The sequence below is a fragment of the Pyrus communis genome, chromosome 6 (assembly GCF_041283825.1).
Source record: "Pyrus communis isolate YQ-2024b chromosome 6, ASM4128382v1, whole genome shotgun sequence".
NCBI lineage: Eukaryota > Viridiplantae > Streptophyta > Magnoliopsida > Rosales > Rosaceae > Pyrus > Pyrus communis.
The window spans coordinates 18,713,747-18,733,882 of NC_142570.1; the positions used below are offsets into that span (position 1 = coordinate 18,713,747).

The window sequence follows — 20,136 nt, forward strand, 5'->3', positions numbered from 1 at the left end:
AGTTTGCAAAGCCTGGTAGCATGAACTTGTAAATAAGCAGAGTGTTACAGTGTTTTTTATTACATGATGATATTAGAAACTAAAAGCTCATCTCTTATGTTGAAATATTCCTCTTCATTAATTGATAAAATATTACAATGAATGTTGGTGAATATATATAGCAAAAGCTATGTACAAAACAGACCATAACAAAATAACTAATTGCATACACATGTCATTACATGATTGATCAACTATATTAGTAGCCTAACTAATCGTCATGACTTGGCATCTTCATCTTTACCCCCTCAAGTTGAGCTTGGAAGAACTAAGAGTTCCAAGAGAGAGCTTGGATTGCAAAAATAAGAACCTATTTTTGGACAGGGACTTAGTGTGTATATCAGCAATTTGATATTGGCTGCAAACAAACAGAACTTTGACAAGATTTTCAAGAACCAACTTCCTGATATAGTGGTAATCAATTTTCACATGTTTTGACCGAGCATGGAAAACTAGATTTGAAGCAAGAGAGACGGCCGATATGTTGTCATACTAAATAGTAGGCTTAAGAGACAGAGGAAAACCAAAATCACAAAATACTTTACAAATCCATGTGATTTCAGTTGTAGTTTATGTCAATGATTTGTACTCAGCCTTAGCGGAAGAACAAGCTACTGTAGGTTACTTTTTAGCACTCCAGCTAATGAGATTGGAGACTAAAATACACAGGAGCAACTAGCAGATCTTCTATCAAAAGTGCAACCAGCCTAATCTGCATTAGAATATGCAGATATGTGGAGTAGACTTTTGTTGAACCAAATTCCATGAAAAAGGGTACCTTGGAGAAATCTCAGTATTCTATTTGCAGCTTGCATATAAATATCGGTGGGGGAATGCATGAATTAGCAGACTTGGTTTACTGCAAATGAAATATCATGTCTTGTCCATGTGATATCGGTAAACCACCCACAATTGATTTGTACTCGTGAGATTTTCCAGAGGTGTACCATTGTTATCTAGTTTGATTGTACCAATAGATGTACAACAAGGTTTTTCACCCTCCATACTTGTCTTTTGCAGCAGATCAAGTAAATATTTACACTGATGAAGAAAAAGATCATCTTTGGATCTATGAACTTCTAATCCTAAGAAGTAGCTAGTGTAATGAACCCAAATCTTTGACTGGGAATAAGATACTCAACTTCTGAATAAGTTATGTAAGTGAACAATTCATTGTCATCTCATGTTGAGGTCAAATTAATCACGTCTTACATCCTCATGTCAGTGGGTTATGCCCCACCTTTAACGGAATGTAGCAAATCACTTTGTAAGGGTTATGCCCCACCTTTAATGGACTGTAACAAATCACCTTGTAAATTACAATATTTGAAAGTACGTAAACTGTTTGATAAGGTAGTTATAGGATACTTGGCTAAGGTTTCATATACCTAGATCAAATTGTGGAATATTGTCTAGCTAATTAAATGATGAGGTGTGCTAACAAGCGTGAATGCTCTATATCTTTGTCGATGATATATGCATTGAGGAACTCGCATGCATCAATAGTTGAAAACAACATGTGTGTGAAGAAAAATATGTTTAGCATTGCTCTTAAATTATAACTGGTTTAAGAAAGGAGAGACAATTATAAGCAGTTAAACAAAGTGGTTGATTAGGTTGCATCTCAGTTTTGTATTGACAAAGGCTGTATATCAATCCAATAATGCCCGACCTAAATTAATTAACTAAATAAGGAAAACCATAGCTCGAAGTCTACTCGTCCCAAATATGGCAACTTGTCAAAGTTTTAATCATTCAATAAATATATACATAATGAACTAGCAATATTGAGAAGTGTTTGTGTACGAAAATAATATCATGTAATGTTATTATTTTATGTGTTATGATATAATATGAATAATTGGCAGAGTTTAATATATTATGCTATACAGCGGTGTTCTAGATACATCACCACATTAACTCTCATTAGGTAGTTGTGTAAATTTCCAAAGCTATAGGCAAATCAGGGCAAACCTCAAGGACTTGACAAGTAATCATACTTTGTACGCAAGTTTTCTTAGTCATTGAATTGCACGAAATTTCCAAGTGACATAAGGTTAATCACGGGTTAAATAAAGTTGCATCGACTTCATTTATCTCTATTGCATTTCACTCTTTCTACCGCTAAAGAAAAGGTAACTTTCCATTCGGTAAAACTGATAACAAAATAAAGTTACCATCAACCTATACATCTGGATGCGAATTTAATCTTCTTTATCAATTTTTCTTACCCTTGACATTTAACAATTTAATTTACTAATACTATTGATTGTCATAAAAAAAATAAAAAAAAAATCTAGTAAAATGTATGTTTGTGAACTGTAAAATATCAATTAATTTCTTTCATGCGTATTTGTCATTTTATTGAATGTCACCATCAATTTAAGCCTCGAGTTCTGCTGCTAAGATCTATTTGCTTTTAGAAATGAAGCCGTCTTAAAAGGTGTAAATAGACAGGACACTTTATAATAATAGAAATCATAATTGGAAAATGCTAGAGACATCCCCGATTTTTAGATTATATTTTGTAGACAGTTGATATATTAGTTAATGATTAGATTTTTTATCTAATAATTTAAATAAAAAAAATTAATTATCAAATATCATATCTTATAATTTACAAAATATAATTTAATTAGATAGTCTATCTGACTTCAACCAAGTTTTATGCATAATTACTCTATATAAAGTGACAGATGATCACTGACCAGTCCAAAAAAAAAAAAAAAAAAAAAAAAAAAAAAAAAAAAAAAAAAAAACAGTGTAAAAAATGTTGTAATTTGTTTTAGAATATTACCTGCCATGATATCCAAACTGCAGTTAGGTTATATCACAGTACCTTTCCGACTAAACAATTCCTATGTTAAAAGAAGGACAAGGATCCTCTCATTATCCTTTTTGTGGAAAACTAAAAATTAATTAATCGTGTCCATTCATCATATATTGTATAGTCAATTTTCATTCAGTACTATATATATTCAATTTTAAATTTTAAATTTTAAATTTTAAATAATTTCTAATTGTACGATGAACGGACAGAATTGATTAATCCTTCGAATCCCCACAAGAAGAATCCAGAGAGGATCCTATTCCTAAAAAGAAAAGGACTAAGGTGGATAAAAAAAAGAACTATATTGCGTAGACTAGGCAATTTCTACACAACCCATTAACAAGACACAAACAATACAAAAATAACTGATTTTGAATCAATACGATAATTAATCGGGTCGTTATAGTTAACAACCCATTACTAGCTGGTTAACGGGTTTACATACCGATAACCCGTTTCAACTCGTTAAGAACAAAATTAGTGATAATTTTAAACTACTATAAAGACCTTCGTGGTTACTACAATAACTATAGTACTTAATCTCACATAAGTGAGATTAAAAATTTACAAAGCACATACCATTTAGTACTACGGTCTAGTGGTATTCCTCTTCACTTATAAGTGAAAAGTCTTAGGTTCAATTCTCACCAAAGACGAGTTTGAATTATATTTTTGGTAGCCTATTGTGAAGTTAAGCCCACTTCTCCCCTTAGTATAGATAATATCGTTTGTTAAAAAAAAACTACAAACCACATTAAAAATACAAAGCAATTTAAAAATACCAAGTACATAAAAATTTTAAACAAATATGCAAACCCTCGTGATTGCATCCCCTATGCTTTGACGATGGGTACATCGTTGTTCGAACTTTTATAACCTTACAAACCCTCATAAATAGTGCTTTTATAGGGAGTTCAAAATAAATAAAAATTCATAATAATTAATTTACAAGTTGAAAATGTGAAAGAATATGCAAACGCTCATTAGTGCATCCTCTACTTAGACAATAGTTACATTGTCATTTAAATTTTTAAAACCCTCCAAACCCTCATGAATAGTTTTTTTATTTGAGTGCAGAATTAATCGTTTATGCTCTATTCTTCTCACTGGATTTCGTTTTTCAACTTTTCTTTTTTGAAACATGAACTTTTAGCTGATGCAAAAGAATGATTCAGATTGTTGATATCACATTCCAATGTTTACGATTAATTGAAATATGAGTCAATGTAATATAGTTTCTAAAGACTTTTAAAATCCGAGCAATATTTTCACCAACTGTAAAAATCTGAATGTCATATTAACGATTTGAACCGTTCATCTTTCTGCAACCACTAAAAGGTCATGTTTTCAAAAGACAAAATTTAATAAAAACAAAATTCGGTGAGAAGAATTGAGCATAAATGTTAACAACGGTTAAATTCAAATCTATGGTTTATGAGATTACAATGGCGAATTTTGGAGTTGGCCTCTTTACAAAAGTTGTAGAGCTTGTCATTACGAGCGTTTGTATTTATTTTTTTTACACTTCAATAGCAATTAAACACAATTATTTTGTAGTAATATACTAATGTTTTTCATTAAGTTCTTATTTTGGGGTATATAATACTTGAAAGATAAATGTGTTTTTATGTTTTGAAGTAATATTTATGGGACAATGTGGTATGTAGATACTAATATAGTATTATGTTTTTAATTTAATTATTTATTGATTTAAAATATATTTTCTTTAACAAGTAATATGTCAAATCATATTACCTGTTTATTTTAGTGAGTGTTACACGACACAACCTGTTAAAATATTAGGTATGTCATGAAAACAACATGAACACGAAAAACACAATACAAATGCCAAGGTCTAATATTGGAGTGCAAGGAAGGAAAATAAACTAAGAAGATCAGAGTAGACATAAAAAGTTAATTCAAATTAAATGTACAGCAAGAAAGTGTGCAATCATCATTTTACCATTGATTTTTCAATCTATTTGTTTTTTTGGGAAAATTTGAAATAGGCCCAATTTTATAAACTACCTTTTGAAATAGGTCCAATTTTTAGTGACTTTTAACTTTTGAAATGGGTCCAATTTTTAGTTACTTTGGACCCATTTCAAAACAACCCCTTGTTTTTTTTTAGCACGGAATGCAATTCATGGAAAGAAATCTAACAAAGAAGATTGCAGCTTAGAGTGGACTCTTTGTGGAATGAGAACCAGAGGTGGTTCAAATGGTGACAGTAGTGCTCAGGATTTAGGATTTAGGATTTGTTTCGTGTTTAGATTTGTCCTTGTGAGCTTATGTCTTTTGTCAATGCCTTAGAGCAAGTCCACTTCCAAAAACCCAATCGGCATTAGTCAATTCAATCTACCCAAATGAATAGTAATTGACCGCAATAAATAGTAACTACTCAAGTACATCTCCACCCCTAAACAAAATAGCCTAGTCAATTCGTATTAAAATAATGTTAATTTTTTTTATAAAGTAATAAAAAAATAATGTTATTTTAAATTTTGAATAGGATTTTTAACCAATCTTGTCACGCCACATGTCATTGTTCGAAAGTATAATTTTTGTGGATAGATTTTTAAGTAGAATTTTAACCAATTCCATAGTGCCACATGTCATGATTCTGTAAGAATTTTATGAATAGATTTCCGATAAGAGTTTGAATCAATCATGTCGCGCCAAGTATCACTATCTGTTTAGAATCATTTAGAATAGATTTCGATAAAAAATTTAACCAATTACACCATGCCACGTTACATTATCTACAACCTTATCTTTTCTTTTTTGTCCATATAAACCCTGCATCCATCCTAATTCATACATCAAACTCAAACTAGCTCATAATCCTTCTTCAAACTAGCTCATAATCCTTCTCCATAGTTTATAAATCTTGAGTTCTTACAATGACTTCTTTAAGCAGATTGTATGAAATCGATGAGCAAGAAAAAAAATTGTTTGAGGAAGATGAAAAATTGTTCAATCTCGAGGATGGTGCGAATGAGGTGTTCATAATGGAAGAGGAAGAAGATGATGAACTTAGAAGGAAGAGAGCCTCACATTCTCGTTGTGTCATGCAAACTCTGGGTGAGATCTCCAAACCCGGGCGTTCCGCAAACTTGGATAGAAAGAGGGAAAAACGAGGTAAGGATCTCTTAGAAGATTATTTTATCCCCAACAGTGTATTCATTGACGATGTTTTTAGACGTCGTTTTAGAATGCAACGAAGTTGGTTCAACAAAATCATGATTGATGTTGCAACCATGATCCAAAATTTGTGCAAAAAAAAAAAATGATGTTTTTCATGTTATAAATCTCGTTCCTGAGCAAAACATTATTGTTGCCTTGCGGATGCTTGCATATGGAGCATCTGCAAACTAAGTTGTTGAGATTATGAGGATGGGAAAATCAACTGCTCTAGAGTCTAATAAGGTTTTGCTCCACAATTGAAGCTATCTACACCAGTAAGTGTCTCCAGATACCCACGCCAATGGACATGCTAAAGCTTTTGAAGAAGGGTGAGATGCGAGGTTTTCTTGACATGATTGGAAGCATTGAATGTATGCACTGAATCTGGAAAAACTGCCCAACTGCATGGCAAAAAGCTTATGGCGACAGAAAATGAGTCAAAAATATCATTTGGAAGCGATGGCATCATTTACATGGATTTGACTTCTTTTTTTTTTTATGTTCCAAGAGTTCAAAATGACTTCAATTTCCTTACCCAATCTCTAGTATTCGGTGAGATGCTACAAGGAAAAGCACCGAGAGTCACCTATTGAGTCAATGGAACTAAGTATGACGGAACATACTACCTAGTAGACGACATTTACACAAGGTGAACATCGTTTGTCAAAACAGTGCCACGTCCGCAAAGTGAAAAGGAAAAACACTTTGCAAGATGTCAAGAAGGGTGTAGGAAGGATCTAGAGTGTTGTTTTGGTATCCTCCAAGCTCGTTGGGTGATTGTCAGGGGCGCTGCCATATTGTTTAATGTAGAGGCACTTCAATCCATCATGATGACTGGTATCATTCTCCACAACATGATTGTGGAAGATGAGTATGATTATGATGCCATCGATGAATTTGAATCGGACATGCTCAACAATTACAGAACAAGTATATATTGTGCTCATGAAGGCATCAAAGACCCTGTGCAACATGAGCCATTGGAAAGGAATGGACGTTACAATCAAAGGGTCATTGAAATGTATACATCAATGCAAACTCCATAAATGCACTTAAGTCATCAAAGTGACTTGATTGAGCACTTGTGGGGGTTGAAACAAGGTGAAGAAACTTAAAACAAGCTTGTGGTGCAAGAATAAAGTTCTTAGTTTATTTGGTGTTTTTGTAATTATATTTGGTGTGTTTTTGTAATTTTATTTGTCGTATTTTGTAAGTTTATTTGTTATATTTTTTAAAATTTACTTGGTGTGTTTTTGTAATTTTATTTTGGTTGAATAAATATGCTCTCATTTTAAATAAAGTACCAAATTTAATAAATACAAAATTACATAAGGTACTAAAGTATATGAAAAGTTTGGTTGAACCCCTCATTCACATAACGTAACATCTTCGATGACCGACCAATTTGAACGTGCTTCACCAACCTTTTTTTTTCAAACAAGAAGTATATGAAAACTTTGGTTGAAAACATTGACACGTGGTGTAGGTGGAAGATGATGGTTAGGTACTTATAAAAAAATTCATTTTATTTTTTTCTGTATTTTTAAACAATTTTTATAATTTTTTTATAAATTTTTATTAAGTTAATTAATCTGGACCGATGGATTTCAAAAAGATTGAAATCCAACAACCCAAAATTGGACACATGGCCAACGGTTTTATGACATTTTTTGAGGCAAAAAACCCTGGACCATTGATCTAGAAATCGAGTGGCCCATATTTTGCCACATCACTAGCCGTTAAGGTTGAATTTCAAAGTTCTTTTACTGTTTGAAAATCCAACGACCTTCACCGAGCCACGTAGCGCAAAGTCTTGCGTCCCTTAGTGCACCTGCAACACGAGCCCTCCCTTCTGCGCACTGTCCAGAGCACGAGCCCAAGCGCATGTTTCCCACGTACCTAGCGCAAACAAAAAAAAAAAAAAAAAAAATCATTCACGTGGCTGACGTTAACCTAGCGTCAAGTAGGCCAGGCATTGGGTTAGCCAATTTTCTGCTGGGCATGTTGTTGCCCTCCCCCAAAGCCCAGCGGATTGCATGGGGTGGACTGGGTTTTTGGAAGAAGGGAAAAAATGGGTTGTTGCCCAGCTATTAGAGGGAGGGCTGGAGTTGCTCTTATGGTGAACTAGTGTGTACCTTTAATGCAATTGGTATCTATTATAAAGGTCACCAATTTTTTTTTTTTTCTTTTTGTAATTTTTTTTTCAAAGTTGCCGTTGCTTGTATTCAAATAGTGTTTCCTTACTATTTTTGTTAGTGAATTTGTGTTTGATACAATGTTAGAAAGAAAAAGCAAACTAATTGATACTATCACCAATACTAATAGCTTGTTTACTAATTGTAATCAGAATGAGTGTAATTGAATTAAGAAGGAGTTGGAATGAGTTGAAATCAGAATCAGATTACTAATGAAACTGTTTACTAAAATTTCTTAGAAGCGGAGTAAAAATCATATTTATCCATATAAGTTGTTTACTAAAATATATGAATCGGAATGAAATCTAATATTACTACCAAAACACCCATATTCTAACTTTTTTTTTTTTTTTTTTTAAATATTTGAGAAAGCTTAAATTTCTTTTGTATGGTTTTTTTTTTTTTAATGCTAAAAGGATATTTGGTAGTTAAGATAAAAAAAAATTAAAAAAAAAAAAAAAAACCCATCAAATCTCTCTACTCGAATCTTCTTCCCTATCCCTCAATTTCTTTCTTTCATAAAGTCCGCATCGCACTCATCCCCAACTATTTTCAACTTCCCCATCTTTTTTTTCCATTTACTTCTCATCCCTGGATTTGGATCCTCTCTTGAGCTCAGCATCCTGAGCCTACTGAGCAAATCACACGGCTACAATGTGATTTGCTCAGTAGGCTCAAGATGCTGAGCTTAAGAAAGGATCCATATCCCTTATCCCTCTCTCTCCAACCACAAAACCACTACAATATACCCCACAACCACCATAGCAGTAATTCCACCACACCACTGTAGGTCAGTTCTAGATGCCAGAGTGTCGTTGCAATGCCAGATGCACCACTGAACGAGTTTCAAATATGGTATTCACTAACAACAACCCATTCATCACCAACTTAATCTCTGAAACCCATCCTGGTACAAAATCATTAAGAACCCATGCAGCTTAAGGCTCGTTATCGCCGATGGACAAGATTCAGTGGGTGAATGTGTAAGGGAGTCGGCAGACTAGGGAAAAAGAGAAACATATACGAAAAGGGAGCAAGGGCTGAAGGAAAAAGATACCAGGTAATTTGGGTAGAAAAGTTTGATCCCTGGAATAGCCTTCTCCCTCGAATTGAAATACCACCTCCATCTAGGGGATCCGATTTCGAGAGATTTAGGGACCCCATCTTCTTTTTGATTCCTAAAATGTTTGGTCATCTTCAACCGAAATGGCTAAATATAGTCTCGTCCAGAATTATGGCCTTGCAAAATATTATTTAAGAAAAAAAATAATGTTAGGCCATACTCATATACCATCTTTAACCGAATGGGCTAAACATAGTCCCCTCAATAATCTATTAGTTTTAAGTTTATACGTAAATTTATTATTAATTGTAGTTTATACTTAAATTTATTAGTTAAACTATCTTTGTATGTTTTTAATCTAGCCGTTGAACTTGAATCAATTATTGCAACTGAGAAGCTGGGCTTCAAAAAATTGGCTAAGAGAGGGGCTACATTTGGCTAGCCTGATGCCACTTTAACCAAATAATAACCTGATGAACTCCATAAAATTATAGGTCACCCTTCAGTTGGAGATCAATTTTTTGTCAAATCAGGCTATTTTTTGGTTTTTGGACCTTCAGCCGAATGCTTCGAAAAAAGTGTGATTCTGTTTCTTGCTCTTCCATTTCGGTTTCGTAAACACGTTGTGGTAGTCAATTTCCACCTTGTTCGATCTTGACAAAAATGTATCTACAAAACAATCAACATCTTTGATTAAAGACAACAGTCTCACGCACCCATGATAAGTGGAGGGATGGGGGCCAATGGATCTCTGATGCCTAAGTCAGTAACTCTGAATAAAGTGAGTGTTTAGGGTTTTATGTTAGCGAAAATCTTACCAAAGTTTGGTGGAGATGAGGGTATATATGTGATGTAGTGGCCGGCCATGGGGTAGGGTTTTGCCCTACGTATATCGGCTTCCTATTGGTTAAGTAATGTTATTAGTAGGATGCGCAAGGAAATGATATTTCCAAGATATTAATTAGGAGATAATATCTTGGAATGATGATGGGAATATCCCTATTTTATTGTGGTAGGGATTCTTACTTGATATATTGATCTTCCTTTAGGATTGTATTAAAGATAAAATTTGGTAATTAATCCCTTATCTTTTATACCTTTGACTTTTCGATACCACGAGCAACGGAGCTTTGAGCAATCATAATTTGCTGCTTGAACTTCTAGGGAAGCTGAGTTGCGCATGAGAATACTTGAGAGCCCTGCCCATTTAATACGGGAAATCTTTATCTTTCTTGAATAAAAGTCTGCATGTCACCTTGTGGATTTTTAGGATTATTTTTTGCTCCACACACACTCTAAATTATTATGAGTTGTCTATTTTATAACATAAAGATAATATATCAATGCATTTAAAAAATGAAAAAAAAAAAAAATTCTCTTGAGCATAGGACATTGGTTCATACTTATGTCACATCTCGATCTTGACATACGTCCAGGATTGACGCGTGACGTTTGGGTGCATGGGTGCGAGGAAATACAAAGAATACACAAGGGAATATTGATACTAAAATTCTCAAATACAAGTATGGTGGTGGGTTCTCTATCACAAATACAATAAATGTACAACAAAGTTAATGCCCAAAAGAAAGTCGAAAGAAATACGAGGAAAGGTACAAGAATAACGTAATTGCTCCAATCTCCCTTACCATTGCTAGCCCAAAAGGTCCTCATATCAACTAAGATCTATGTCCTACACAATCTGCCCCTACACATTAGGAATGGTGACTCAGACAAATCAATAATCCGAATAGCTACAAAACTCGTGTGAGTGACAATAATCCAACGTATGTGATAATCATAAAATAAATCCATTGATCATAGTTATAAACATTAAATATAAATCCATTCTTCAAAAAATTACAACAATTCGTTATAAATCCTAAATGAGTCACATAGACATCCATCGACCTTTCTAAATCAAACCACAAAGGTTTTCAAGTATATCATTCATAAATACGCTGAAAACTAGACCTAGTGTGACATAATTTGGATGAAGCCTACATCACCCAAGCTTTCACATTATATACCAATTCAAAGAAATCAACAAACTAATCAAGACAAGGAATGCGATTTTGGACCACTCAACTAAATCCAACAAAAAATAGGTTTGAGACCACTCAAGGAACCGAATAGGATACGATTCTGGATCACTTAATAGAATCGTGGAGTATGAGGGATTAGACCACTCAACGGAATCTGAACAGGATACAATTCTAGACCACTCAACGGAATCGCAGAGTATGAGGGATTTTGGACCACTCAACGAAACCCTAGCGGAACCCGATTTTGGACAACTCAATGAAACCCCGAATTCAAGGAACTCAGTTTACAATAGCTCAATGAGACAAGACATGGCACAAGTTCGATGCAAAAATTCCCCATGACAATGGGTTAATGGTCCTCTACTAGTCCTCACGTTTCACAAACATTTCAAATCGCATTTCATAAAATAGATATATGGTAGAATTTAAAAGTAACAATTTAATATAAAACACATGTATAAATTAATGCAATATCCCCTAAGTATACTAGCATGGGGATTTCGTGGGTATGACTGATATCACATATATTAAAGTTACTCACCTGGAGTCCGTGCTATAGCTCCTAGCACAAAGAACGAGGCATCACATATGTTCGTCGCCTAAAACAAATCACAGGTTCTGTCTCTGAATTTTATCAATAAAACACATAATTTTACGTTGTACACGTCCTTTGAATAATCTAGATGGATTCGGGATACGTTGACCAAAAGTCAACAGTCGGTCAATTGTCAAAGGTAGGATAAACAACCCTACATAACTCAATTTGGAAGATCCACACATCGGATTTCTAATCTGTAACTTCCTTAAGGTCTCACTATGCTTGTAAAACAGCATATTAAAAATTTGTTTTAATTCGATGGTCGGATCTCTGCCAAGTGCAAGCTCAAGTGGCAGTCAACCATAAAACGACGTTAAAACAATGGAATTTTGCTGAACGGATGCCCAAAATGCATACAGGGCAACATTTTGGGTTTTAGGCACCGAAATACCGCTGCGCGCTTAAGATCGGTTGGAATATTCAATTAAAACTAACAAAACCTCAAGATATATACCTTATCTCATTAACTAAAAATTCTGAGAGCTAAGGAATATTACCTTGTCTTCTATCACTCTTCGATCGCTGTCGTGGTCTGTCGCCCTCCGTCGTCATAGTCACTGAGATCTAGGGAAACTCGCCAGATTTCTGGAAGATTTTCAAAGTCCAAATCCTACTCATTTCTCCACCAAATTTCACGATCCATATACCAAAATGAAGCTATATGAGAGTAGAAAATGATTTTGTATGTTTGGAGTCCAAAAGATCACTGGAAACGGTTTGAAATTCAATGAGAAAGAGACGGCTTGTTATAAAGCTTCAGGACGTTAATCCCTTGTCTCGTGATCCAAAGCTCATCTTCGAGCTTGTGAAGAAAGGAAGGCTGCTGTGATGCTTGTTTGGTGATTAACTCGACAATATTTGAAGGTGATGTGGTGTGGTTTCATGGGACAAAGAAGAGAAGGCGAGAGAGATGAAAGAATTCGGGAGAGAGAAAAAAGGAAGAAAGTTCTAGAATTATGGAGGGGTGGGCCCACACGACATAGATAATAAGGTTATAAAAAGACAAATAAAAATGTGTCCAATTAAAGGGTAAGATTACTCAAATACCTTCGTATTTGCATTTCATAAAATCTTCGTTCTAATTCCAAATTATGTTCTGCTTATGCCTACACGTTCATACCAACACGTACTATCCAAATATGCCAAGAAATATGAAAAAAAACATGAATGGATCAAATACATCCATGTAGAATTATGTTTAGCCTAAGAGGGGTATTATAGTCTTTTTACAAATTAAAAAAAAAAATCTACACAGTAAATATAAACACGTCGAAAATACTAAATATAAAATTTAAATAGTGAAATTTAGGGACAGGATTTCACAACCTAAAAGAAAGATAATTAGATTGTTGTTGTTTTTTTTTTTTTTTTTTTTTTTTTTTTTTTTTTTTGTTTTGTTTTTTTAAGAAGTTATGAGATGAAAAAGATTGCTCAGATTCTTTCCGAATACTACCCTTGTTTGCCTTTTTTGTAATAATGATGAAGAAGATCAACAACATCTCTTTGTCAATTGCAGCTTCTTTAGGATGTTTGGTGGATCTCCAATGGTCCAACGCTTGTGAATGCGAGTTCAAATTTGATTTCTTGGCTATCCCAACTAAATGCGAATGATGAACTTGAACTTTCTGATCTAAGTAAATCTCTTTGAATTTGTTGGTAAGTGTGGAATGATAGAAATAATCTTGTTTTTTGTGATTGCAAGGCCAATCATGCTAGGGTCCCTATGGTTGCTAATGTAGTTGGCAGGCAATATCACCTCATCAATAAAAATTTAAGATCAATTCATATCTAGAATGCAACTCATGTTCATGATTCATCTCAAACTATCAAATGGAGGCCACCTTATGCACCTAAACTCAAAATTAATTTTTATGGCTCGGTGGTGGTTCCTAAAGCTGTTGCTGGTTTTGTCATAAGAGATGCTAACAGTTCACCTATTGTGGCTGGCTACCCGCAATCTTGGAGAAAGTACAATTTATGTTGCTGAAGCTCTTGCTCTTCGTGATGCTTTAAGATATGCAAAGGTCAAAAGTTGTAAGGACGTGTGTTGAAAGATATTCCAAGCTTACATTGATGCCATTTTGAACAAGTGTAGTACACCTTGGCGGCTGAGGACAATCATTGACGACATCAGGCCTCTTGCCAGTTTTTTTTTTTTTTTTTTTTTTATTGCTTGGTCGCATATCTTTCACGAGACAAATTTTCTCACCGCCACCATTTCTATATTTTTCTGTTTGATTGTACTGAGAATGGTTGTATTAGAGATTTCTTTCTTTGATAAATTTACTTTTCCTTAAAATAAAATAGAAAGTTATGAGACTGGTTTGCATTAATTCATGAATAAATTGTAGCAATGGTCCATTAACTTTAACTCAATTGGAGCAATGGTCCCTCAACTAAAAATCCATTACCATTGGTCCCTCAACTCATCAAAGCGTGTAGCTATGGTCCCTCAACTAAAAATTCATTATCATTGGTTTGTCAACTTTAATCCAACTGGAAAAATAGTCTCTCAACTTTAACTCAATTAGAGCAATGGTCTCTCAATTTTAACTCGATTGTAGCAATGGTCCTTCCAACATAACTCATTTTGACAAAATTCTAACAAAGTTGACGAAAAAGACCATAGCTACATGTTTTGATGAGTTGAGGGACCCCAATTGTAGCAATGATCCTTCAAATATAACTTATTTTCACAAAATTCTAATGAAGTTGATGAAAAGGACCATAGCTACACATTTTGATGAGTTGAAGGACCAATGTTAATGGATTTTTAGTTGAGGGACCATTGCTTCAATTTGATTGAAGTTGAAGGACCATTGCTATGATTTACTCTTAATTCATTGCCCAATAGAAGCATATTTATTTTTATGATTTGAAGATCTAAGGGCTGGTTTGGTATTAATGTGCTTTGAAAAAAAGTTGCTTCTGCTGTGTTGTGAGAATAAGCAGCTGTGAAATAAAGCAGCAGTGTTTGGTAAATTTTTTTTGTAAAAGTGCTTTTGGAAAAAAAAAGCAGTATGATAGTGTTTGGTAATAACCTTGCCTCCCCACACCCTTCACACACAGACCTAGCTTTTTTCTTTGGACACCTAACAAGAATCTCACCCAGCAAACCCTCCTCCAAAATCTTCAGCACCTCCTCAGAGCCGCCTATATATCTCCTATTCACAAACACTCGCGGCGGCATCGCCGCCTCCTTCCCTTTCCCCTTCATCAAGTCACTCAACTCTTCTCTGAACCCACGATCCATTGACACGTCACGCTCTACAATCATCACCCTGAGGCCTTCTATCTCTGCCCGAACGACGTTGCACTCCTCAAAAGTCCACCGCACTCTTCGTAGCGTCGTGTAGACAACAACTTTGTTTTCTTTGCCCGGGCATATTTTCTCGAACTGGTCAAGTGGGTCCTTCTTTTTATTCACCCGGAAGATGCTTTCGTACGAAGATTTAAGAATTGCGCGATTTAGGTTGGAGTTTTCTCTATCGGGGGTTTTTGGGTCTAAGAAAACGAAGGGTTTGGGCGGCAGAAGCGGCGATAAAGCTATCGACATCAAGCCCGTCCATAAACTCCCATGAGTTAATGACTTCTGGGTCGGAAGACAACGGTCTGGGGTAGGACAATAGCGACCTGGGTTCGGACTCGAGAGATTTGGGCTGGGACAAGGTACTCGGGAAGATAGACCTGAAAGTGAATCGAGAAAGGAATGTAAACGGAGTGGTGGGTGCAGGCGGCGACGGGTTGAGAGTGAGGAGGCCATAGGTAGAGGAAGTCAGCGAGACGATGTGGTGGCTCAGGGCGGAGTTGCCGAGTTGGGAGAAATGAGAAAGGAGAAATGAGGGCAATATTAGTAGAAGCTGCCTTTTGCAGCTTCCACTTTTTAGTTTTTTTTCATTTGAAACTTTGAAATAAAAACTAATTTGGGATGTTTACCAAACACCAAAAACTCTTCCAACATTTTTTCATACCAATTTTTTTTTAAATCACCTCAACCCTATACCATACCTAAATCAATATGTGAAAGGAAACAAGAATAGATAGATTGGAGTTTGAACATGAATAGTTGTCCTGTATCTATGCAAAGGCAATTACGCAAGACAGGATCTGACATGGCCTATAAATGTAATCTTAATATCTGAGGAGGGAGGGGGTGCTCCTACTATCAAAAAGCACAGGCGCCCATTTTTACCATTGTAAAATTTGGTAAAGACAACACCGTGACCACTATTGCGAAAGTGACAGAAAAAACCCAGCAAGCAATATGAGAGAGAGAGAGAGAGGAATAATAATAAAATGAGAAAAAAATTAAAAAATTGTAGAGAGAGAGAGAGAGAGAGAGAGAGAGATAGGGACTAGAGAGAGAGGATGGTGAGGAGGGAGAGCGCACTTTATTACCTTTTTTATGATGCACGCATCCATGGCAGAACAGGGAAGGGTACAGAGTACTCTCTGCTGCGACACAAGGGTAGAAGAAGAGACCAGAAGAAACAACACCACCTCCACCACCAATATTAACAATTGCAAATTCTAGAGAGAGAAAAAAAAGTAGAGAGAGAAAGTTAGAGAGAGAGAGAGTATTGAAATGGAGCTTTGTGTGGCAAATGGTAAAGGAAGATATGATGGAACTGAGCAGGAAAACAGGCAACTTTCCCAGTGATGGAAAAGAAAGAGCTGATTTTATGAATTTTTACGAAATGGGTTTGTTTTGTTTGAGCTGAAAAGATATTTTTCTGCTCAAATCTGGAAAGAAGACGCCATTTTTGCAAAGATTTGAGCTTTTTTTTGCTGCGTAATTTGTGTAATTTACGAGAGGGATGCCCTTTCAGTTCCAGCAGGGGAAGGGGGTCATCGAAATAGCAAGTGCAAGTTTGCCGGCAATTTTCACAGACAGCAGCTGCAGCAAGTACAAAGACGGCGGATTTTTCAACCACCACCACCACAGCTTTCCGACCAGTGAGCCCAATTCGGTTCTTCATATGAGAAGAAGCCCGAGCCCACCCACTTCGGCTTCCACTCTCTCTTCCTCTTTCAACAACGGCGGCGGTGGCGGCGACAAATCGACGCCGCTGGCAGCTGAGACCCCGCCTGCGGTGGGACCAACGTCGTCGAAAGATGAGTGGGCCTGCGAGCTCCAGTCGATTCCGAGTGGGGGTTTGGAGGCCGTGACCGGATCGGCAGGAGGAGTCCAGAGATACGGCCTTGGGCTTGGCGGGTTGGAGGATTGGGAGACCATGCTCTCCGAAACGGCGGCGTCTCCGGGTCACGACCAGTCGCTGCTGAGGTGGATCGCCGGGGATGTGGACGACACGTCGTTTGGGCTCAAGCAGCTCTTGCAGAGCGGGAACAACCACCACCACCACCACCACAACAGCCCCCTTGATTTCGACGGCAATGCCGGGTTGGGAGTCGTCGATCAGGGCCCTAATTTCGACCTAATTGGAAACGGCGGCGTTTCGGACCCGAATTTCGGGTTCGGCGGTTCGGGTTTTGGGAACGGCAGTAACAAAGGCAGCAATGGGAAGCTGGGTTTTGTTCCTCCGGGTTCTGGGTCTTTTGGGTTGCTAAATTACAAAGTTTCAAATGTTGAGTCGATGCACAACAATGGCGGCAGCAACAGTGTCAATTGCAATATTCAAAACCCCATTTTCTCAAATTCGTCTAACACTTTGGCTCTGCCGGTATCTTTGCCTGCGGTTTACGGGCAGCAGCAATTAAGCCCGGACGAGAAGCCGCAGATTCTGAGCCCCCAGCTGTTCATGAGCAACCAGAATCAGCAGCCTCAGGTGGCTCAGAATCCGAACTTTTTCATGCCACTGGCGTATGCCCAGCAAGAACAGCACCACCTGCTTCAGTCCCAGTCCAAACGCCACAACTCAGGCACAAATGTAGACCCGAGTACTCATCAGATCCAAAAGGGTCAGTTTTCTGATCCAGGGCAAGAGTTTTTTATGAGAAAACAGCAGCAGCAGCAATTCGGGTTTGCTCAAGGGATGCAGTTTCTGCCTCAGCAGCACCGCATTCAGCAGAAGCCGTTAATGGTGCCGAAACAGAAGGTTGTGCTGGGAAATGGTGAAGAAATGGCTCACCACCAGCAGCAACAACAGCTCCCGCATACTTTGCTCGACCAGCTCTATAAGGCCGCAGAGCTGGTAGGGACTGGGAACTTTTCACACGCGCAAGGGATATTGGCGCGGCTCAATCACCAGCTTTCCCCTGTTGGAAAGCCCCTTCAGAGGGCTGCTTTCTATTTCAAGGAGGCTTTGCAACTCCTCCTCCTCATGAACAATCCTGCCACCTCTCCACCACCGAGAACTCCGACCCCATTTGATATCATCTTCAAAATGGGGGCTTACAAAGTCTTCTCCGAAGTTTCTCCGCTCCTTCAGTTTGTCAATTTCACTTGCAACCAGGCCCTCCTCGAGGCCCTCTCCGACGCTGATCAGATTCACATTGTTGATTTCGATATTGGTTTTGGTGCTCATTGGGCTTCCTTTATGCAGGAGCTTCCTATCAGGAATAGGGGTGCTTCTGCCCCTTTACTCAGAATCACTGCCTTTGCTTCACCTTCGACTCACCACCCGGTTGAGCTCAGGCTTATGCGTGATAATTTGACACAATTCGCTAATGAGATTGGTATAAGCTTTGATCTTGAAGTGGTTAACATTGATTCTCTGGACCAAAACTCATACTCCCTGCCCATTTTTCGAGCCAACGATAATGAGGCAGTTGCTGTGAATTTCCCCATTTGGTCTACTTCGAATCAACCAGCTGCTTTGCCTAATGTCCTTCGCTTTGTGAAGCATCTATCTCCCAAAATTGTGGTATCTTTGGATAGAGGGTGTGATAGAAGTGACCTCCCATTCCCACAGCACATTCTGCAGGCCCTCCAGTCGTACATAAACCTTTTGGAATCACTTGATGCTGTTAATGTGACTTCCGATGCTGTGAACAAGATTGAGAGGTTCCTCCTTCAGCCCAAGATTGAGAGCACTGTTCTGGGGCGTCTCCGAACCCCAGACAAGATGCCCTTTTGGAAAACACTCTTTGCCTCTGCCGGTTTCACTCCTGTACCCTTCAGTAACTTCACTGAAACTCAGGCGGAATGTGTGGTGAAGAGGAATCCAGCAAGGGGATTCCATGTCGAGAAGCGTCAAGAGTCACTTGTTCTATGCTGGCAGCGTCGAGAGCTCATCTCCGCTTCAGCTTGGAGGTGCTGAGGAGCAGGAGCAGCATTTTGACAAGCAGGGGAGGTTGGTTTTTGGCCCCTCACAATTTATCGCAGAGGTTCCAGCTTACTCTACTCTGATAATATGTCAATAAATATTGAACTATGTTATTGGCACCTCTGTTATGACTTAATCCTTATGAATTGTTGTGTTTGTGAGTCCCCTTTGCTTATTGTATATCTAGTCAGACGGACTAGTATTCTCGGTAGAACAAATCATCCAACAGGCAAGCGTCGTAGATTGTTATATATTTTGGACATGAATATTGCTGCTATGGTACTTAAATGTTTTAAGAGGGAAGCTGCATTTTCTTCTGGTTAAGAGGGTGATGATATGTTGTGTACTTGACAACGAATGATCTAGAAATGGAAAAGAACTTGCCGGATTTTAATCCGTCTCCCGGGTTTCTAGATAACTTATTACAGCTTTGTCAATTCTATGGATTTTATAGACAGTAGTTCATTTATTTGCTGTATTAAGTTCGCTTGCATAGAGATTGATTGCCGGAATACTATTCTCTCTGCTGGGTTTTATAGATAGCAGTTCATGTGCTTGCCAGTTCGATTTATAATTTCCTATTTGTGTGCATCATGTTGAAAATATATATCTCATGCATGACAATTCTTTTAGCATGGGGTTTCTTTCGCTCTTTTGCTCCTGTAGTTCTCTGTGATTCCGCTTAGCAACACCTTGTTATCATTCTTTTAGCATGGGGTTTCTTTCTCTCTTTTGCTCCTGTAAGTTCTCTGTGATTCCGCTTAGCAGTTAGTAGCATCCTAATGAAGTATTTGTTGCCCCTCTTGCTGTAACTAGGATTAACTTCTAGCGATACAGCTAACCGCACACAATTTTGGAACAACTAACCTAGTTGGTTGAGATCAAAAGCTTGCTCCTCGGGTTTGTCGTGCTTCGGTCATTAGGAGTCTAGAATTACAGTGATATACTAATATGTCT

At 37.2% G+C, this 20,136-nt stretch overlaps 1 protein-coding gene and 1 pseudogene across 1 annotated transcript; one reads left to right on the forward strand and one right to left on the reverse strand.

Annotated features, from left to right (window-relative positions):
* Nucleotides 1-9,945: 9,945 nt before the first annotated feature.
* Nucleotides 9,946-16,067, reverse strand: LOC137709972 (uncharacterized protein At5g39865-like; annotated as a pseudogene).
* Nucleotides 16,068-16,199: 132 nt separating this feature from the next.
* On the forward strand, nt 16,200-19,575 carry LOC137710320 (uncharacterized). Its single transcript, XM_068449255.2, has one exon. The coding sequence runs from the start codon at nt 16,771-16,773 to the stop codon at nt 19,171-19,173; it is 2,403 nt and encodes an 800-aa protein (XP_068305356.2). The 5' UTR covers nt 16,200-16,770; the 3' UTR covers nt 19,174-19,575.
* Nucleotides 19,576-20,136: the final 561 nt, after the last annotated feature.